This window comes from Bos indicus x Bos taurus, chromosome 1 (genome assembly GCF_003369695.1).
Source record: "Bos indicus x Bos taurus breed Angus x Brahman F1 hybrid chromosome 1, Bos_hybrid_MaternalHap_v2.0, whole genome shotgun sequence".
In the NCBI taxonomy this organism is placed as follows: domain Eukaryota; kingdom Metazoa; phylum Chordata; class Mammalia; order Artiodactyla; family Bovidae; genus Bos; species Bos indicus x Bos taurus.
This window is the reverse complement of record NC_040076.1, coordinates 118,045,952-118,065,519: the sequence shown is the minus strand read 5'-3', so window position 1 is coordinate 118,065,519 and position 19,568 is coordinate 118,045,952. Positions and strand designations below refer to the sequence as shown.

The following is a 19,568-nucleotide window of genomic DNA, read 5'->3' as shown; positions in this document are numbered from 1 at the left end:
CTGAAAAAAGAATATATGCGTGCTCAGTCGCTTCAGTTGTGTCCGACTCTTTGCAACCCCATCAACTGTAGCCTTCCAGACTCCTCTGTCCATGGGATTCTCCAGGCAAGAATACTGAAGTGGGTTGTTATGCCCTCCTCCAGGGGTACTTCCCCACCCAGGGGTCGAAATGCTTTCTTATGCCAATTCAAATTGGTTGACCAATTTAACTAATGATTAAGAATGCTCAGTATTTTCCATCTTTGGCTTTTTCCATCACTCTCAAAGTCTGATAAAGCTTTCCCAGGATTTCAGCCACACAGCATGTATGGCCCTAGGCAAACATTCCCTATATCACAGAGATATACGTACACACACACATATATATGTTACTGAAACACTTTGCTGTACACTTAAAACAAACAAACACTGTAAACCAACTATATTTCAATGCAGTTTTTTAATTGCCTAAAAAAATAGATATTTAAGAATAAATACAAATTTTAAATGTGTTTGATTTTATAACATCTTTCAAAAGTGTCCTTTTGAAAGGAATTGGTCATTTTTTTAAGAAAATGAATTATTTCCAGGACCAGGCAAATAGAACACTGACAGCAGTTAGAATGGAAACTCTATGAAGGTAAAGAACAAGCCTATTAGTTCACTACTGTGCATTCAGTGCCTAGAACGTGTTGAACAAATGAATGAGTGAATGAATGTACACAGCCAGGCTACTCTAGTGGGATCCACGGGTGGACAACATGACCACTGATGTTCCTGCTCAACCCCGAAACCTAATTCCCTGAAATGCTTTCCTAAAAGGAAATCATAGCCCTATGTGCTGAAGGCATGACTCCATGAAGCTGCCACTATTTATGCTACGATATGACACTTTTTAACCTCTCTAAATAGTTGTTCTTCACATGACAAACAACAGACCTCGGAGCCTTCCCTGGACCAGCCCTGCTCACAGCCGGGTGTGTCCCTCCCCGGGGCCCTCAGTCAGGAATGGCCGAAAGAGGCTGGCCAGCTGGCCCGCCAGACCCGATAGTGGCTGTCAAGCCCCACAGAAATCTGTGAGACCTGCCAAAGAATTCCGAGGCCTCCCGCCCAAGCCCTCTCCCCTGGTCCCCGTTGTCCTGGCAACCAGAGGCCGAGCTGAGTCAGCGTTTTTGTCTGACAAGCTGCTTTCTCCTGTCCACTGAGCCCCAATTAAGTGAAGGATGGGGGTGAAAGCAATGCTGAGTCTGCCTGAGAATAATAACGGTTTCTCAACAACACAGAGGGAGCGAAGGCTTCTCTACTTAAGATTCTTCCAGGCCCTGGGGGCTGACAGGAAGTCCTCCAGTCAGAAATCATCTTTGAGCCAGAAAGACCCCAAGCTTCACATCTGAATGAATAAAACAATGGAATACTCTACTCAGATAAAGCCAAGAGTCTGTTTTCATGTCAAGGAATCGTTCTTTCAGAGGGACAAATAGGGACTGAGAAGCTTGTTTCTCAGTTTCTGACCAGTTACTCAAATTTTCCATTTCATTGGGTAAAGCTGTAAACATGCCCTTTATGATACTGAGCAAATATTGTGTTGGTTTTTAAGCTGCAACAGCAGAATAGTCTATAGTCTTGAGGGCATGTGTGGTTCATGGGTTTTTAAAATTTATGTCCAGCCTTGCTGGAGAAAGGATTCCAGGCAGCCTAAAATAGATAGGTCCAAACTCAAAGCACCACGTCCATGGCTGATACAGAATAAATAGATGACTTCTCAAAATATATTAAGAAAAGAGGTAACACACAGTAGTATAATACACTACCAGTTTTGTTTTAAACTAAATATATATTAAAAAAAAAAAAAGATACATACAAAGACTGGAAAGAAATCACCAGCATCTTCACAGCTCTCTTGAGGTAAAAGAATAGATGACGATTATGTTCCTTTTTGGTTTTGATTATTTTAAATATTTTCTTTTCTGTGCAATAATTTTACTTCATTACTATTTTTATTTACATATAGTCACGGTCACACTTTGTGAAATTGTACGGTTCAGAGTTTTGCCAAATACCTAATACAGCTGTGAAACAGCTACCCCAACTAAGACACAGACTGCTCTCACTCCCCAAATCCCCGAGTGCCTCTCCTTTGCAGGGAGCCTCTCCCTCACCCCTACTCTGACAAACACTCTTCCGCTGTCTCTATAGTCCTGCCTTTCCCAGAATGTCATATAAATGGAATCATACGTTATGAAGTCTCCTTCTTTCCCCCTTCTTACAGTTATCCCACCTCCAGAGCACAGCACCCTCAGCAGAGTGGTTTTCCAGAGGCTGGGATTTGCCCTGGGGTTGAAGGTCAGGGAGAAAAAGTAATGAGACAGAACCACTTGGGTTTGCTTGTTTGGGCTGCACGGCATGTGGGATCCTACTTCCCTGACCAGGGACAGAACTTGTACCCCCTGCCTTGGAAGCGCAGCATCTTCACCACTGGACCACCAGGAACGTCCCTGCAGTCTGCTGAGTCTGGATTTTTTTCAATTAGCAAAATGCTCTCTCTTATGTCAGTCAGACAAAAACAACAAAAACAGCTACTACTAGTTATAACTTTAAAAGTTAAAAACTCTATGAGAAGATAGCAAGAAGTACATTGTCCAATTGAGGTTTTTTGTTTTGTTTTTGGTCATGTGGCTTGTGGGATCTTAGTTCCCAGACCAGGGATTGAAGCTGGGACCTCAGCAGTGAGAACTCAGTATCCTAACCACTGCACCACCAGGGAATTCCTGAGAGCTGCTTTCTTTTCCAGGGTTGTTTTTACTTTGATGGACCTGAAACTTCTTCACCAGCAAAAAATAAAACTGTCATTATCACAGACAATGGAGAATGTCTTTCATGAAAAGTCATTCTCCATAAGGTCTGTGAGAGACACTGAAAGCAGAGAAAGTTTCCTAATAAGGCCATGTTCTGCAGACCTGGCTGGGATCCCTTTGGGCCCGTTAGCACCCCTGCCCTGGGAGCACCTGCCATGTTTCCAGATAATTCATTAGTTATCAGATACAAGCAGTTCAACTGTGTTGCTACAGCAGCCAACGTTAATGCATAGGAATCATTTTGAACAAAACTCTCCTACTTAAAAAGATTCCTAATCAGGGGAGATACCAAACCTCACCAGCCCTTTGATCCTAATTCTGTAGTTATCCAACAACTTGCTGGCCTGTGGGGACTGAAAAGGAAGGCAAAAAGCACGTTATGCTCCTTTCCCAGAACTCTGGGCTCAAGTGATCTGGTCTCTGCTCCAGTCATGAAAGTCAAAGATGGCAGCCATTGGAACCCCACAAAGTGGGGAATGGTTTGAATTCATCCTTCTGGCCACCAATTCGGATTAGATTTAATCATTTTGTCTCCAGTGATAAAACATAAGTTATCTGAAGGCAGCCGTGTCTCGTTTATCTTTTTATTATTTTGCACTATGCAAATGTTGCGTGAATAAACAAACGAGACAAAAAAAGGAATCAGAAAATAATTTTCCATCCTGAAATAATGGAAGTTCACTTCAGATCTGTAATCAGACTTTCCTCAAATTCATTGGGTTAATATCTTCTGCATGATTTCAGTGATAAGTTCATGTCTGAGTCCTTGGCATCAGAAGGTACACGTCAGATTGTGGAAGAAGGACCAAGGAGTTGTTTTCTCCGCAGACTACGTGCCTAGAGGAACAATGGCATGGAAGCAGAAAGAAGAAGAAGGAAAAATGAAACAATATTTACATAGCATATAAGGAGCTTCCAGGGGACTTCCCTGGAGGTACAGTGGTTAAGACTCTGCACTTGAAATGCAGGTGGCTTAGGTTCGATCCCTGGTCAGGGAACTAAGATCTCACGTGCCGAGAAGCCACTAGGACTGTACACCACAGTAAAAGATCCTATGTGCTGCAACAAAGACCCGAAGGAGCCAAAAATAAATAAATAAATAAATAGTTAAAAAAAAATACAGAGTAGTGATAATTTCCCAAGAATTAGGGAATAAATTCATTCTACTTATTAAAATGTACCAACCCCCTTTCCTGCCTAAAGATGAAGGATAGGAAGGGGCTTCTCTCCCAGAAATTGTCCTGTGAGAGGAAGGTCAAGGCCTGCCTGCAGGGCAGGGGCTCTGAGAGGACAGGCTAGACAGCTAGGGCCCTCCTGCAAACTGCAGGGGGACCAGGCGAATTACCAGGCTGCACAAATGGTAAAGAACCTGTCTGCCAGTGCAGGAGACATAAGGGATGTGGGTTGGATAACTGGGTCAGGAAGAGCCCCTGGAGGAGGGCATGGCAACCCACTCCAGTATTCTTGCCTGGAGAATTGCATGGACAGAGGAGCCTGGCAGGCTACAGTCCATGGGATCTCACAGAGTCAGACACGACTGAAGCAACTTAGCATGCAGGGGAATTACTAAGTGCCCAGAGAGCAAAGGATATTCAGGCAGTTGTTGACTATGAAGAACGGGGAGTGGGACAGAAAGAACAAATGGAACTGACAATCTTCAGAGCTCTTCAGGGCCAAAGTGCCTCTACCTTCCTACCAGATGCTAGAAGGCAGCTAAACAGGTGAGCCAGGTATCACTTTTACTTCCAGTCCATTAAGTTCAAATCGTGATGCTTGAGAGCAAAGCAACAAAAGAAAGAAGTGAAAAAAAAAAAAAAAAACTACACACCAAGATGATACACATAATCCACACCTGAACAATCAGACGTCTTGGCAAACGCCCCAGAAAACTGTCATCACTCTAACACCATTTATTGTACGGTCTTAAATAATATCTTTGACCCTGAGAAGCAAGCTAATTCTGGATGGAGGAAAACTTCTTCCACTACTTAAAAAAGTCTCTTTAGGCCTTTCTTCCTGTATTCCATAATAAAGATAAGAAGACATCTGAACCACCCATTCCATCTTCTCCTCCTCCATATGTGTGTGCTTGCACGTTCAAAGCTAACTATGTGAACCTCTGTGAGCAAATCTGGACAGTATTTCTCCCCATGTCCTGTACAGAGGAGATGACACTGTGATGAAGCAAAATACTCTGCGTTCCACAGCCTCTAGGGATCAGCATTTAAGGAACTTGGTTGGTATTTCTGTAATACGAACCATCAATACTAACATGCTGGTTCAAAGGCACCTATGGCTGGCATAAAGGAAACAATCTGGGGCACTTTCCTCCACCCCTTTTCAGAAATGCTTTCTGTGGGAAAGGAGGAGGTGGAGTAAGAGAAAGAGAAACAGAACAAGGCAGAAACTGAGAAGCAAGTCATTCTTTGCAGGATAGTCATAGCTTTGTGGGGGAAAAACCATTAAAATGTATAAATGCTAATCTACTGCTATTTAATTTACTCTGTATTATAAAATAGATATATTATTCCAAGTAGAATCATTATCCAAAGACAGAAAACCATAATACAACCATTTCCTTCTAAGAAACATGATAGTGTATATCTAAAAACAGTATAAATAACTGTTGCCCTGAAATAACTATGAAAGTTCAGACATAAATCCTCAGGGTAAAAAAGCATAATAATGGTCATATTACAAAGTTGTATTCCTCAAATTTAGAGGATAGTTCAACAGAACAACAAAGCACAATTTATATTCACTTCCCACATTTTCAAAGACTGTCTAAGGAATTCTTTTAATTCATCATGGTTTTTAAACTTCACACAGTGTAATTGTTAGTCACTCAGTCATGTCTGACTCTTTGCAACCCCATGGACTATAGCCTGCCAGGCTTCTCTGTCCATAGAATTCTCTAGGCGAGAATACTGGAGTGGGTAGCCATTCCCTTCTCCAAGGGATCTTTCCGACCCATGGATTGAACCCGGGTCTCCTACGTAGCAGGCAGATTCTTTACCATCAGAGCCACAAGGGAAGCCACCTCACACAGTATAAAGTATCACACAGTACAGATACTTTGTATTTTAGAATTTATTTGATGAGAAATTCATTATTTACCTATAGCAGTAGGTGTATATTTTTGAAAGTATCAGATATAATAATACCAAAGGGAAAAAAAATAGTGTTTAATATCCCCATCCCCCTGCAAAAAAGCTTTCTGGAACAGTCAAAACTACTCATTTCCTTAAACATGGAAAGGAAGCTCCCCATGTACCTTGCTTCATGTGAGTCATAAGGCAAAGTCTGAAGAATTAGAACAATAAACTGAAGCCTTCCTCCCCAAAATGCAGCCAGCAAAATTTATGAGGCCTGAAAACATGTGCTACATTAGTTGAGCAGCACAGAAGAGAATTCTGCTCTTGCACAGACCAAGCCATTTCAGCAGGGAAAAGGCTGTGGCCTCCTTCAAGGACTTTCATTTATTTTTTGAAGGGAAGCACTGAGCCTGACTCACTGAGGACACACCCTCTTTGGATGGACTGACTGCATGAATACACGAACGAGTGGAGGATGCCATGGAGGTGGCTACTCAAAGCCCAGGCAGTTTTGCAGACCCCTCTATCAGAGTCCATAGGCAAAACATTTTGCTTTCGCAAGCCCCCTCAGTTTTCTCTTTTTTTCATGCTTCATGGCAGATTAAAGACAGTTGCAGATTCACTGTCATTTCCTCCATGAACACTCTCTGTTATCTGCTCTAATTTGGGGTAGGAAGGGTAGCGGGGATTAGAGGAGGAAGGTGCACACTGTGACTGTTTGATCAAGAGAATGTGGAAGAAGTGATTCTGTGGCAGTTTCTAGAGCCAGGCCCTAATACACTGGCAGCTTTCAATTCCTGTCTCTTAGAATATTCTCTCAGGGAGACCCAAGCTGCTATTCCAAATAGAATAGTTCCACTGCTCTAAGATTGCCAAGCTAGAGATGCCATGGGCAAATACTTCAAGTTTTCGTCCCAGCTAAGCCCAGACTTTCAGCAGCCCTCACCATGAGGCCACACACTTAAGTAAACCCACCTTGGACCCTCCAAGTCAATCCATCCATCAGTTGAATACCACTAAGTGGCTTACTCCTCGGAAGGAAAGTTATGACCAACCTAGATAGCATATTCAAAAGCAGAGACATTACTTTGCCAACAAAGGTCCGTCTAGCCAAGGCTATGGTTTTTTCAGCAATCATGTATGGATGTGAGAGTTGGACTGTGGAAGAAAGCTGAGCGCTGAAGAATTGATGCTTTTGAACTGTGGTGTTGGAGAAGACTCTTGAGAGTCCCTTGGACTGCAAGGAGATCCAACCAGTCCATTCTGAAGGAGATCAGTCCTGGGTGTTCATTGGAAGGACTGATGTTGAAGCTGAAACTCCAATACTTTGGCCACCTCATGCGAAGAGTTGACTCATTGGAAAAGACTCTGATGCTGGGAGGGATTGGGGGCAGGAGGAGAAGGGGACAACAGAGGATGAGATGGCTGGATGGCATCACCGACTCGATGGACTTGAGTAAACTCCGGGAGTTGGTGATGGACAGGGAGGCCTGGCATGCTGCAGTTCATGGGGTCACAAAGAGTCGGACATGACTGAGCGACTGAACCGAACTGAACTGAAGTGACTTCAGACTACACTATGTATAGAAGAACAGTCCAGCTGAGCCCTGCCTCAACTCCTGTCCACAAACTGTGTGATATAATAAAAAGGCTATTTGGTGGGAAAGGGGGAGGATGGGAATAAGGGATGGTTAGGGAGTTTGGGATGGACATGTACACCCCGCTATATTTAAAATAGGTAACCAACAAAGACCTACTGTAGAGCGCAGGGAACTATTCTCAATGTTATGTGGCAGCCTGGATAAGGGGGAGTTTAGGGGTGAATAGATATATGTGTTACGTATGGCTGAGTCCCTTTGCTGTCCATCTGAAACTATCACAACATTGTTGATCAGCTATATACCAATATACAATAAAAAGTTTAAAAATTAAATACATAAAATGGTTATTCTTTTAAGCCACTAAGTTTTGTGATAAAAAGTAATTGGTACATACTTTTTCTCTCCCTCTAGTGATGAGTAGTGAAAAGTCAAAGGTAGCCATGGTAATACAGCTAGTCTGTGTGCTCACAGATTTGGCTCTCAAAATAATGCAAGTAGAGAATGGATGCTTGGAGCAGAATTTTGGGCCTTTAATACTTCTGGAGAAAGATTTATTTTACTCTGATGGCAAGTGGCTACCTACCTAGTAGCCTTGGCCACGAAGCCTCCACCAGGTACCACCGAAGGCCATACCTGCCTCATGAGCTCCTCCTGGCGCATCCTAATCCTCTCTCTCTCCATCTGGATCCTCTGAAGCCGAAGCTTCTGCTGCTGCTGCTGTTGGGTGGTCAGCGCGTTGGGCATACTCATGAGCCCTGCTGATGGGTTCTGAGGGGGATGGTTCTGCTGGCTCAGGGAACTGGGTGCCATCTGCTGCTGGTGTTGGTGATTCATCACTACAGGAGAGAAGAACAGGGAGATGAGTGGCCAGGACCACAGCACCTTATCAAAAAGAGACCATCAGAACGCTGTGGCCTTTAGATTCCTGAGATTCCTTCCAAAGTACTTTGCTGCTTATCATTACTGTTTAAGTAATCATTACCTTAATTCAATTCACAGAGACTCAGATACTGGCCCCTCTCCTGACCCACCTAGTCTTAGCTCTTGTGCCCTGTTAGAAGTCTGATTTCACACCTTGCCTGTGTCTAGGGTACATTTCAATCCTTAAATAGAACATAGTGGTCATAAGCAAATTCCACAAAGGTTACCACAGCATGAAAGCTAATTTCACCAGGACATCTGGGTGTGTGTGCCTGTCCTCAGACAACCTGCATGTTCATGGCAGAGCTAAGGAGGGCATGTGATCATTGATAGTGGTGGGTGTAAAATAATATTTAGGACAGGTGAGCGAATTGACAGGTAAAACACAGCACCTAGATCAGGGGTCTACACAAAAGCGGGACCCCATTCATGCTTTGTTAAAAGAGGACGCCCAAAGACATGATTAGTGAGAAATTATTAGTGAATGATTAGAGAACATTTAGTGAGAATTATTAGTGAGAGAAATTATATAAAAGATGCTAACCATGTTTATGACTGGATAAAGGCATAGAAGTGTTTTCAACTTTTTAAGGATTTTCTATTTGTCTGTATTTACCAATATTAAAATTTTAGCATACAGTATTTCATGTTACAAAACACTTTTAAATAGTTTAATAAATTATATAATTGGTGTCCCCTCCCCACAAAAAATGCATCTTAAAAAGTGCTAGTTTTTCTCAAGACAGTTAACCTATTAAATTTGCTTAACTTCTACTGGGTAATATCCTGTAATAAAGAAAACCATGTTTTCCAGTCTATTTCTCCTAAGTCAGAGCCAAAGGCAACAATGTGTAATTTTATATACTTACTTCATTTCTGAGGAAAAAAAAACAAAAAATGTAATTTGTGCTATATTTGATATCATTACCTTTAAAGATAAAATTATTGGCATATTTTACTTAAAGTTCAGGGTGAAATATTTCAGATCTTCAGTTTGATATAGACATTACATGGACACATATTATGACCAAACTTTCTTAGGTGAATTTTAAAGTAGCCTAATCAATTATGTATTAAATGAATGTGTAGAAAACACAAACACACACACACATACACAGTGAAAAAAAGGTACCAGGGAACCCTCCTACACTGTTGGTGGTAATATAAATTGGTACAACCACTATGCAGAACAGTACGGAAGTTCCTTAAAAACTAAAAATAGAACTACCATATCATCCAACAGTCCCACTCGTGGGCATGTATCTGGAGAAAACCATAACTTGAAAAGATACATGCATCCCAATGTTCACTGCAGTGCTATTTACAATAGCCAGGACATGGAAGCAACCTGAATGTCCATCAACAGAGGACTGGATAAACCAGGTGTGTACATATATACAACGGAATATCACTCAGCCATGAAAAAGAACTAAATATATTTACAAAGAGAAACAGATTCACAGACCTAGAAAACCAACTTATGGTTACCAAAGAGAAAACACAATAGGGGAGGGATAAATTAGGAATTTGGGATTAACATACACACATTATATAAAATAGACAATCAACAAGGGCCTCCTGTGTAGCACAGGGAATTCTACTGAGTACTCCATGATGACCTGCATGGGAAAAGAATCTAAAAAAGAATGAATGCATGTATGTATATAACTAAATCACTATGCTGTACACTGAAACTAATAAAACACTGTAAATCAACTACACTTTAATAAAATTTTTAAAAAGAAAGGAAGAGAAAACAAACCAAAACTTAAGATTTTCTGTAGAACTGGCTTCCTTAAGGAAGAATTTGTTCCTTGACAGGAAGTTCCTCTGGGTAGGAGTAGAGGTGGGATAAAAATCTCTTTTTTGAAATTTACCTCTAACTCACTCAAATCTTTATTGCATTCCCACTATGTGCTGGATGCTGGGTTTGTAGCTGGATAAACAGCTCTTGCCCTCACAGGAACTAACAGGCTATTGCAAGGAACGTGTGGAGAAATGAGATGGGGTTTTATGATTGTCTGTGAAAATTAAAGTGAAAGTTCCTCAGCTGTGTCCAACTCTTGGCGACCCCAGGGACTGTAGCCAGCCAGGCCCCTCTGTCCATGGAATTATCCAGGCCAAAATACTGGAGTGGGTAGCCGTTCCCTTCTCCAGGGGATCTTCCCAACCCAGGGATCGAACTCGGGTCTCCTGCATTGCAGGTAGATTTTTAACCATCTGAGCCACCAGGGAAGCTTGTCTGTAGAGCACTAGAATGTTAGGCTTTGTAAAGATTCCTGGAGAACATCTAGTTCAGCTTTTTATTTTGCGAAAGCCAGAGAGGCAAGGGGTGTGCTCTGCTTAGAAACAGGTACAACTGGAGCCAAAGTTGAACTCCTGACACCCTGTCCACCTGCCCTTTCAACTGTCCTTCTTCGTCCTCTGTCACACCTGAGACCCAAGTCCAGGAACAATCACTGAAACTGGGGCAACCCCTCTACACACAATTTGCCTTCAATGAACCACAATGAAAGGCCACGTAAACAGCAGGCCCTCAAAACAGGCTTCTGGGCCCAAAGGTTGCTCAGGTTACAAGTAGGCAGGGCTGAAGGAGGGTTTGGACAGGCTGACAACTCTGCTCAATCACAGAGAAGTCGCTCAAGACAAGGTAAGATACTGGAGTATTCTGCAAAAATAGTTTGGGTTTCACTTCCTGAATCAACTCCACCACCAATAACTCTCACCTCCTGGCACAGAACGAAACTCGGTAAATGATGGGATGAATGAATGAAACCAGCTGGGCATTCCTTACGTTCTTAGTCCAAGAACAGAAAAAAAGCATCGTTGTGACTGATGCCAAAATAACTGAAATAAATAGTTCATTTCTACAGCGTGGAGCATAATTACAATCTCTATTTGAAGGCCTGGGTAGGAGAGTCAGGGATTGGGCACATACTGTGTCATAGGGAAAAATTCTCTTAAAATAAGGATTCAAGTAAGACAAAGTCCAGATACTCAGAAGGGTTTAATTCATAAGACCTCTTTCAGGCCAGAAGAAGGAAGCTTAGATAGAAAAATAGTGATTATCTCCAGGCACAGTTGTTTCTGAACCTTCTGCAAAAGTACGCTCCTATTTATCTGATGTAACTAGCACAGGAAAAAGAAGCCCAATTGTGTCTATAAGAGGAATGTGTAAATTGAATATTTCCAATATCACAAATCCCTAGGTTAGGAAAAAGAGGCTTGAAAATGTTAAATTTTTGTTAGTAGTTCAGAGGGTTTTTTTTTTTGGTCACTCCATGTGGCATGCAGGATCTTAGTTCCCTGACTAGGGATTGAACCCTTGCTCCCTGCAGTGGAAGTGTAGAGTCTTACCCACTGGACTGCCAGAAAAGTCCCCGGAGGTTAATTTTTATAACTCAGATACCTTGAAAAGTATTAAAACTGACTCAGGTCTGGTACTTACTGACATGTCAAGTCAACTGGATCAGAACTATCTTCCATGACTTGGGAAGCCAGCCCTGTCATTTGTTCACACACAGGACTGTTACTCCACTCCACACATCATTCAGACACTGGGAGTCAGGTTTTACTGATGTCTGCATCCTTATCTGGGGGGAGTTTAAGACTGGGTGGAGGTCGCTTCTAGAAAACCACACCTTTGCTAGCCTTTAAAACACTAGCCCTTACAGGGACCATCCACAGGCAGGCACGGTGGACATGCTGCTTTCTTCCATTTAATTTAGATTTGACCATTTAGACTAAACATCTCCAGTTATTAACTGTAAGGACTGGAAGAGAATAGAACTTAACCAATGGCTTTGTCTTCAAAATAAATCACACCCACCAACAGAGAAGTCTGTATGAGAAAATTCATCTTGATACTGTCCATAACAGCAAAAGACTGAAAACAGTGTCCACCAATAAGAGGTCATGATTCATTCAGAGGAAGGCTATGTAACTATTCCAAAGAATAATCTCTGTAGTTACTTCTATGAAACAATCTCTAAGAAGCACCTTTCAGAAGGGGGAAAAAAAAATCCAAGGAACAGGATGTATGTAAGAGCATAATAGTTGTAATTAGAAAAATAGGGGTGGGGTGGGGTGCATATTATGCATAAAACAGTAAATTTCTCAAGAAAAATACACAACAATAGGTGCGTCTGGAGAGGAAACTGGGTGTCAAGGGTGGAAAGAGATCTTCCTTTTCCTCTTCTGTACTGTTTGAAGTTTTTCTGTGTGTATTACTTATGTAAAATATACAAATGCAAAAATAAAACACAGAAATCAAAAGTATGGTCATGGAGGCATCAAATACGCAAAATATTTTCTTGGTGGAATGAAAGGAGGTAAACCCTAAATTATTTGAAAAACAACAAATAAGGCTTAAAATACAGTCAAGATCCTCAAAACTAAGAGCCTGCCTGTGCAACTTCTCCACGTAGAGGTGAGGAAGCAATACCCAGAGAAACAGTGAACTGGGGGAAGGCCATAAAATAGTCACGGCCTAGGAGCCAGGTGTCCTGACTCACTCCACATGCCCAAGATCTCCCCTGTTGCTCTGCTCCCTGCAGTTGTTTCATTTCAGAGGGTTACTCACTGAACCTTTTATTAGGTTGAATCTTGTGAACTTTACCGACAGTTGAGGTTCTTTAAAACCACTGCTTTCGTAGCTACTCAGAGACAAAGGGGGGCAGAAGAGTTTCAAGACAGAGATAAACAGAGAGGAAGTCTTCCGGAGAATACAGGAAGGAAAACATCTAGATTTGCAACAAACGAAATACTTCTTGGGATAATATCCCATAACATTTTAGGGAGAGAATAGTTCAGTTTAAGAAAAGAAAAAGAAAACAAAACGTACAGTATCTCAAATGCAGTATCTGAGGCCAAACCAGGTAAGCACAGACTACCATTAAATGCCTTACAAATGCTAAAGACCTAGTCAGGTCTAGACTTTTTGCCTGCCCCCACAGAAAGGAATACCCCAAACAGAAGCGTTCTCCACTGAAGCAGGAATGCATCAAAACTAAAGCAGAGACTTCTCTTTTTTCCCTTCCAAGAGAGTCAGAATTTAAATTCAAATCCACATTTATCTTTTTCACTGTTTTCATCTCCTTTCCCCCCACCCCGCCTTTTTTTTTCCTTCAATAATTGACTTTCTCTTGAGTGTTTGGCCATCAAACATAACCAAGCTCTACAGATGTAACCAGACATATTTCACTGCTATTATTCAATATAAAAGAAAACACCAAGAAAAACAAACCCCACAGCATTTAAGATAGGAACACTCTTCTGAGTCAATGACTGTGAAGTAAATGGTCAACATGGGAATGGGGTGTGCAGAGGTGCATGGGGGTACCCATGACCCTCTGTCTAATGCCCACTGGGACAGTGATGCACCCTCTAACTTGCTCCAGCAAACATACCACTCGGTCATGTCTACAAAGGCCCCCAAGATTCGAGGCCAGGAAGGTCCCTGGACTCCATTTTAAGCCAGCATGTCATTTGCTGTATAAGAAGCAGACCAGAAAAAGGTTAAGGCTTCACTTCTGAACTTTTTGCCTTTTGCAGCACCAGGAACTGAGAGCGACAGCTCATAGACAGAGTATTTTGGCAGCTTCCCCAAGCCAGGAGCTGCAGACTAGGAGGGAGGCCAGGGAATCAGACTGCCCAGCGAGCCTCCTGGAATGTTTGACAAACGTCTCTCTGGCCGCGGAGAAGTTCAGTGGCTTGGTTTTCTGTGTCCTGGGCTTGCTTTCCCCCACCCCTCTTTTTTTAAAATAGGCTATGGTTATATACACACACACGCAAACAATGCCAAGTGAAGAAAACAAAACCATAAGGTTGGGCTCAACTACAAAACCCATCACGGGCCTGCATCAGGCTGGCTCCGAGCAGATTATGGAAAGGACAACCAGCGTGCCAATGGCTAGACGCCACACCTAAGCCCTAGAAAGACACAGCAACGACGTTATTCCCTTTCAATCCTCCTCCGCGATGCACACGTGAGTCTAGGAAGGGCCAAGAGGAATACTGTTGTTAGTCAGGCATTTCTCCTCTTCTCCTCAACTCCCTTTCTCCTCTTGACAACAGCTCCTCAGCTGCAGTGTCCCTATGCATAGCTCTTTGCGTTGAACTTTAAAAACACGTGGTTTTGGACTTCCCAGGTGATCTAGTGGCTAAGACTCTGTGCTCCCAATGCAGGGGGCCTAGGTTCAATCCCTAGTCAAGGAAATAGATCCCACAGGCTGCAAATAAAGATCCTATATGCCGCAACTAAGACCCAGTGCAGCCAAATTAATTAATGAATTTTGAAAAACACACAGTTTTGTTAACATGTCAGAGGCACAATTCCATGCAATTGAGTGGGGAGGCCTGCCCAGCACTGCATGATTCTTCCTCTCCCAGTACCTATTATCAAGCTTCTGTACTTCTCTTCTGTCAAGAATGGACAGAGTTTCATATGTTGCTATGATTCATTATTTTAGTAAACATATAATGTCCATGAGTCTACACTCATATAAACAAATAACTGAATAAATAAATAAATGCCAGGAAAAGAGGCAAATCTGTAGAGACAAATTTCAGATAATTTAATGTAGATACACTGTCCTCAATGAAGGGGAGAAAACTCCCACTCCTGATGTATGGATTGTACATAGTAACCTCCTCCCAATGAGCACAGTTATCCAATGGTAGTGAGGGATAGCAACTTTACAGGGGAGGGATTTTATACACTGGGCGGGTGATCAAGATCAACATCAACAGTAATGAGCCATGGTGATGACATGACTCTTGATAAGATGTGATGAGAATGGTACTTTATTTCTGTGGTCTTCCTCCCCAAGACCCATCATCCCAACCAGATCGGAGAAAAACATCAGACAAATTCCTATAGAGGGAAATCCTATAAAATTCCTAAGGTGTACTCAGAATTATCAAGGTCATCAAAAACAAGGAAAGTCTAAGAAACTTTCATAGCCAAGAACAACTTAAGGAGACATAACAAGTAAAAATAAGGTGGTATACAGCTGGGGACATTAAGAAAAAAACTAAGACAATCTGAATAAAGTATGGAAGTTAGTTAATAATAATGTATCCATACTGGTTCTTTAATGATAACATCTGTTTTTATTGTATGTTAATATCATACAATGTAAGATGTTACTAATACAGGAATTCGGTTGAGAGGCATACAGAACTCTATTTTATCATGATTTTTTCTGAAAACCTAAAACAGATATAAGAAAAACATATGTGTGTCTGTATATGTATGTGTGTGTGTATAGTAATCACATCTTCAATAAATACCAGGAACCATGTTTGGCACTGTCTCATCAATACTCACTATCAAATAGTCTCCATATCACATATAAAAAATGAATAGATATTATAGGGTATATTAAAAATGGATAAATATTCAAAAGAAAACATGGTCTGGTGATCCAGTGGTTAAGACTCTGTGCTTCCAGGGTAGGGGGCCTCGGGTTCGATCTCTGGTCAGGGAACTAAGATCCACATGCCACACTGCATGGCCAAATTAAAAGAATGAAAGGAAGGCAGGAAGAAAAAATTAAGAAAGGAACAAAGGAAGGAAAAAAGAAAGAAAATATGGTCTAAGTGTGTCCCATGGGAGCAAATAGATATTAAGTTAAAGTTTAAAAAATTATAACAGCTGCTTCCCATGTTTCATGGTCAATTAAGATTGGGAAATAGTGGGCTAAACAAAGTTAAAGGAGTTTATTTTATTGCAGAATTTCTCAAAGACCTTAACTTACAAACAGACAATGAGACTTTCCAAGAGGGAGATATAAAATACAGCACTTCTCAACCCTGTTCCCCTGAGGAGGGATACTGGAAAATGCTGGTCCCATGCATCTTAGCAGATGTCTTGGCAGTACTGAATTGCGAATTGAATTGAAAATGAATGAATATTTATTAAGCTCCTACTATGTGCTGAGCTTCTCAAAGTCAACTGAGCAGCTGTGTGGGGTGTGGAGTCAGAGAAAGGGACATGCAGCCTATAGATGTTGAACAAAGTGGTTCCCTGTGCCTGGAATTACCCACTGCTGTTCAAAATACAAAGTAACCAAAAAAAAAAAAAGGCACAGGGAAAGCCAGGGTTATAAGAGACTGTCAGGATAGCTGCTGATATTCTCAATCATCAAATATTGATTTAATAGGAAGATTCCTAAGATGGTTTAACTTGAGTATCAATTTTCACAGGTGCTAAGCAGAATCCAGCTAAATGAACTTCTGTGCCATATATTCAAAATAACCTATCTTTTATTTTAGTTTGGGGGTTTCTTTTTTTTAACCAGCTTCTATGATAAAACATGGAGAAGGCAATGGCAACCCACTCCAGTGTTTTTGCCTGGAGAATCCCAGGGACAGGGGAGCCTGGTGGGCTGCTGTCTCTGGGGTTGCACAGAGTCGGACAAGACTGAAGCGACTTAGCAGCATGATAAAACAACATTAAGAGCTCTAAAGCACCCTTCTGAAAGCACCCCTTTGAAGCGCTGACTTATTATTATGAAAATCTGGTTACAGTTTCCTCAGAGTAGGTGAATATGCAACATTTGAATGTATTCGTTGGGTATGATCTGGAATGTGGGAAAAATTCTTCCTTCCAGATGGAACAGGTGTTAAACTCAGTTTGATGTTTGGACTATGTTTATATGAATTGCATCGGAAACACATTCCAGAAACCTAAACGCCAAGAGGGCAACACGAGCTCTTCTGCATTGTGGGCTGTTACGATTCCATTCTCTGTCCCCATCCTACAAATGATGATATAGGTCTGTCAGAGAGAAGTGACCAACTGTCCTGGTTCTACTAAGGGGTTTCCTGGGACGTGGGACGTTCAGGGCTAAATCCGGAAGAGTCCTGAGCAGATGCTGTGGTTGGTCACCCTACACCTGTGACTGCCCACAATTCCCAGTGCTAACTCATGGCAGTAGGACTCAAGTTTCCTGTTTCCATCCTAACATGTTTCCTTACAAAGAGAACCAGCACTCATAGGAGAGAATCATTTGATATTCAGAATGACAGTCAGGCTGTCCATCAAATCAGCTCTCAACGTGTCCTCCATCAGTTGCGACCAGCTGTCTGCCCTTTTGCACCCATACAACTTGGTAATCGGTGCCTCTCAGGTGGAACCAGCAGTCAAGAATCCACCTGCCAATGCAGGAGATGCAAGAGATGTGGGTTCGACCCCTGGATTGGGAAGATCCCTGGAGGAGGAAATGGCAACCCAATCCAGTATTCTTGCCTGGAGAATCCCGTGGACAGAGGAGCCTGGTGGGCAACAGTCCATGGGGTCGCAAAGAGTTGGACAAGGCAGCACACACGCACACGTGATGGCTTGGTAGAGGGACTACTACTCCGGCACCTATTCTGCAACTTTTTAAAGACATTAAGCACTATTATGAGATTACATTGTATTGCTCATACATATGAGCCTTCAAGTCAGGAAATCTTTCTCGCTGGATTCTAGGTTGAGCCACACACAGTGAACAGAAGCACTTTTAAGAAACACTAAACTGTTCTCTTCCTGTGATTTGAACTCTCACCTTCCTGAGGGCTAGATTCGTGCTCTTTATAAACAAAACCTAACAGCCACATCTCCCCCTGTCCTTTAGAATCAACTCCACTGGTATGAATATTCCTTATAAACACAGAACAAAATTTATTTCAAATCTGACTTGTTGATGCACACAGTAGGCACCAAATACATTCTCCCTGAGAATGTTTATGGATTTATGGGTCAGAAATGGGTAGTTAAATATCAGTTCATTTTTAAGATGATCAGCAGAGGCTATTTTTTTTTTTTTAATTTAAAAGAAAAGTCAGAGCAAACGGGAAATCCATCCCCACTACACACACAGACATAATTCTTTCTGTTTCGGATGCATTTTAATTATTACATCCCATAATCTTTGAAAGATTGAGGACAGGAGGAGAAGGAGACGACAGAGGATGAGATGCTTGGATGGCATCACCGACTCACTGGACATGGGTTTGGGTGGACTCCGGGAGTTGGTAACGGACAGGGAGGCCTGGCGTGCCGTGGTTCATGGGGTCGCAAAGAGTCGGACACGACTGAGCGACGGAACTGAAGTGAACTGATACTCTTCTAAGTGGATATTTAATGAATAATAGATTTTTGTTGCGGCTTTCTCCTTACTCTCGGAGCATAATTCCCTATTGAGGATGCAATGCATTTTGTTATTGTTCTACCATTAGTGATTTACAAATCCCACCATCCTCATCATAGCTGTGGCCATGTATTTACCCTACTTAGAAGCATCACCGTAGAAGTTCAGGCTGGAAGGAGCTTAGTCCATTTTGACCAAGTTCCTCAATCTTTTTTTTAGCAGCAGGATCTTTCCCCAGAGCCTGATATATGGCATGAAGCAGAGACACCCCACATGTTCAGGGGTTCATTCACAGCATGCCTGCAGCCTGTGCCAGTGTAAGTGAATGCTTAAAAGGCACTCCTTTTGATCCTCTTCTCTAAATTGTCCCGGTCTGGCTTTCACTCTGCTTTCCCTACAGGCGTTTCCCAACTCTTGAGTCAAAATATTAAACAAAGTTTTAAAATATGTTGGACAGACATGGCTCTTGGAGACTGGATACTAACTAAGCTTAGCTTCTGCTTGCATGCCCCAAAAGCCTGGCATGGGGCCTTGGGACACAATTTAAAACCAATGATTTAAGCCAATTCACTCATTTGAGAGATGAAGAAACTTGGAAGGTTAATTGACTCAGCACAAATCACAAGCATAGACTGTGACAAACCTAGGAAGCTCAGGGAATGTGCTGGAATGCATGGCTGGCGTCAGCTGCACTGGCCACCAATCACTGCCCTGTCCTGCAGTCAAAAACTATTTACTGAGTTAAATTTGGTGACAAGGATTAAGAGGAGTTTCCTTGGCCCTATTTCACAAAAAGGTCCAAAGCAGACTAATTTAATTAACTTATTTACTTGTAAAATGATGAATTCAACATAGTTACATGTTAGGGTGACACCCTATTTGTGGGATCTGCTTTTACAGAAAATGGTATAGGGCTTTCTTCTTCCATCCTTAAAAAAAAAAAAAAAAAAAGACCAAATCAGGTATCTTTGAAGCATT

The 19,568-nt window shown here is 41.9% G+C and overlaps 1 protein-coding gene across 4 annotated transcripts in view; it reads right to left on the bottom strand.

The window, feature by feature from the left end:
- WWTR1 (WW domain containing transcription regulator 1) overlaps window positions 1-19,568 on the bottom strand; it is a 149,821-nt gene that overhangs the window by 21,513 nt on the left and 108,740 nt on the right. For 3 of the 4 annotated variants that reach the window (XM_027543672.1, XM_027543670.1, XM_027543669.1), the window contains one exon: window positions 8,164-8,366. In XM_027543672.1, coding sequence (XP_027399473.1) covers window positions 8,164-8,366 — 203 coding nt within the window. Of the gene's footprint in view, window positions 1-8,050; window positions 8,367-19,568 lie in introns of those variants that run through there. The other variant, XM_027543673.1, reaches the window with a different exon arrangement.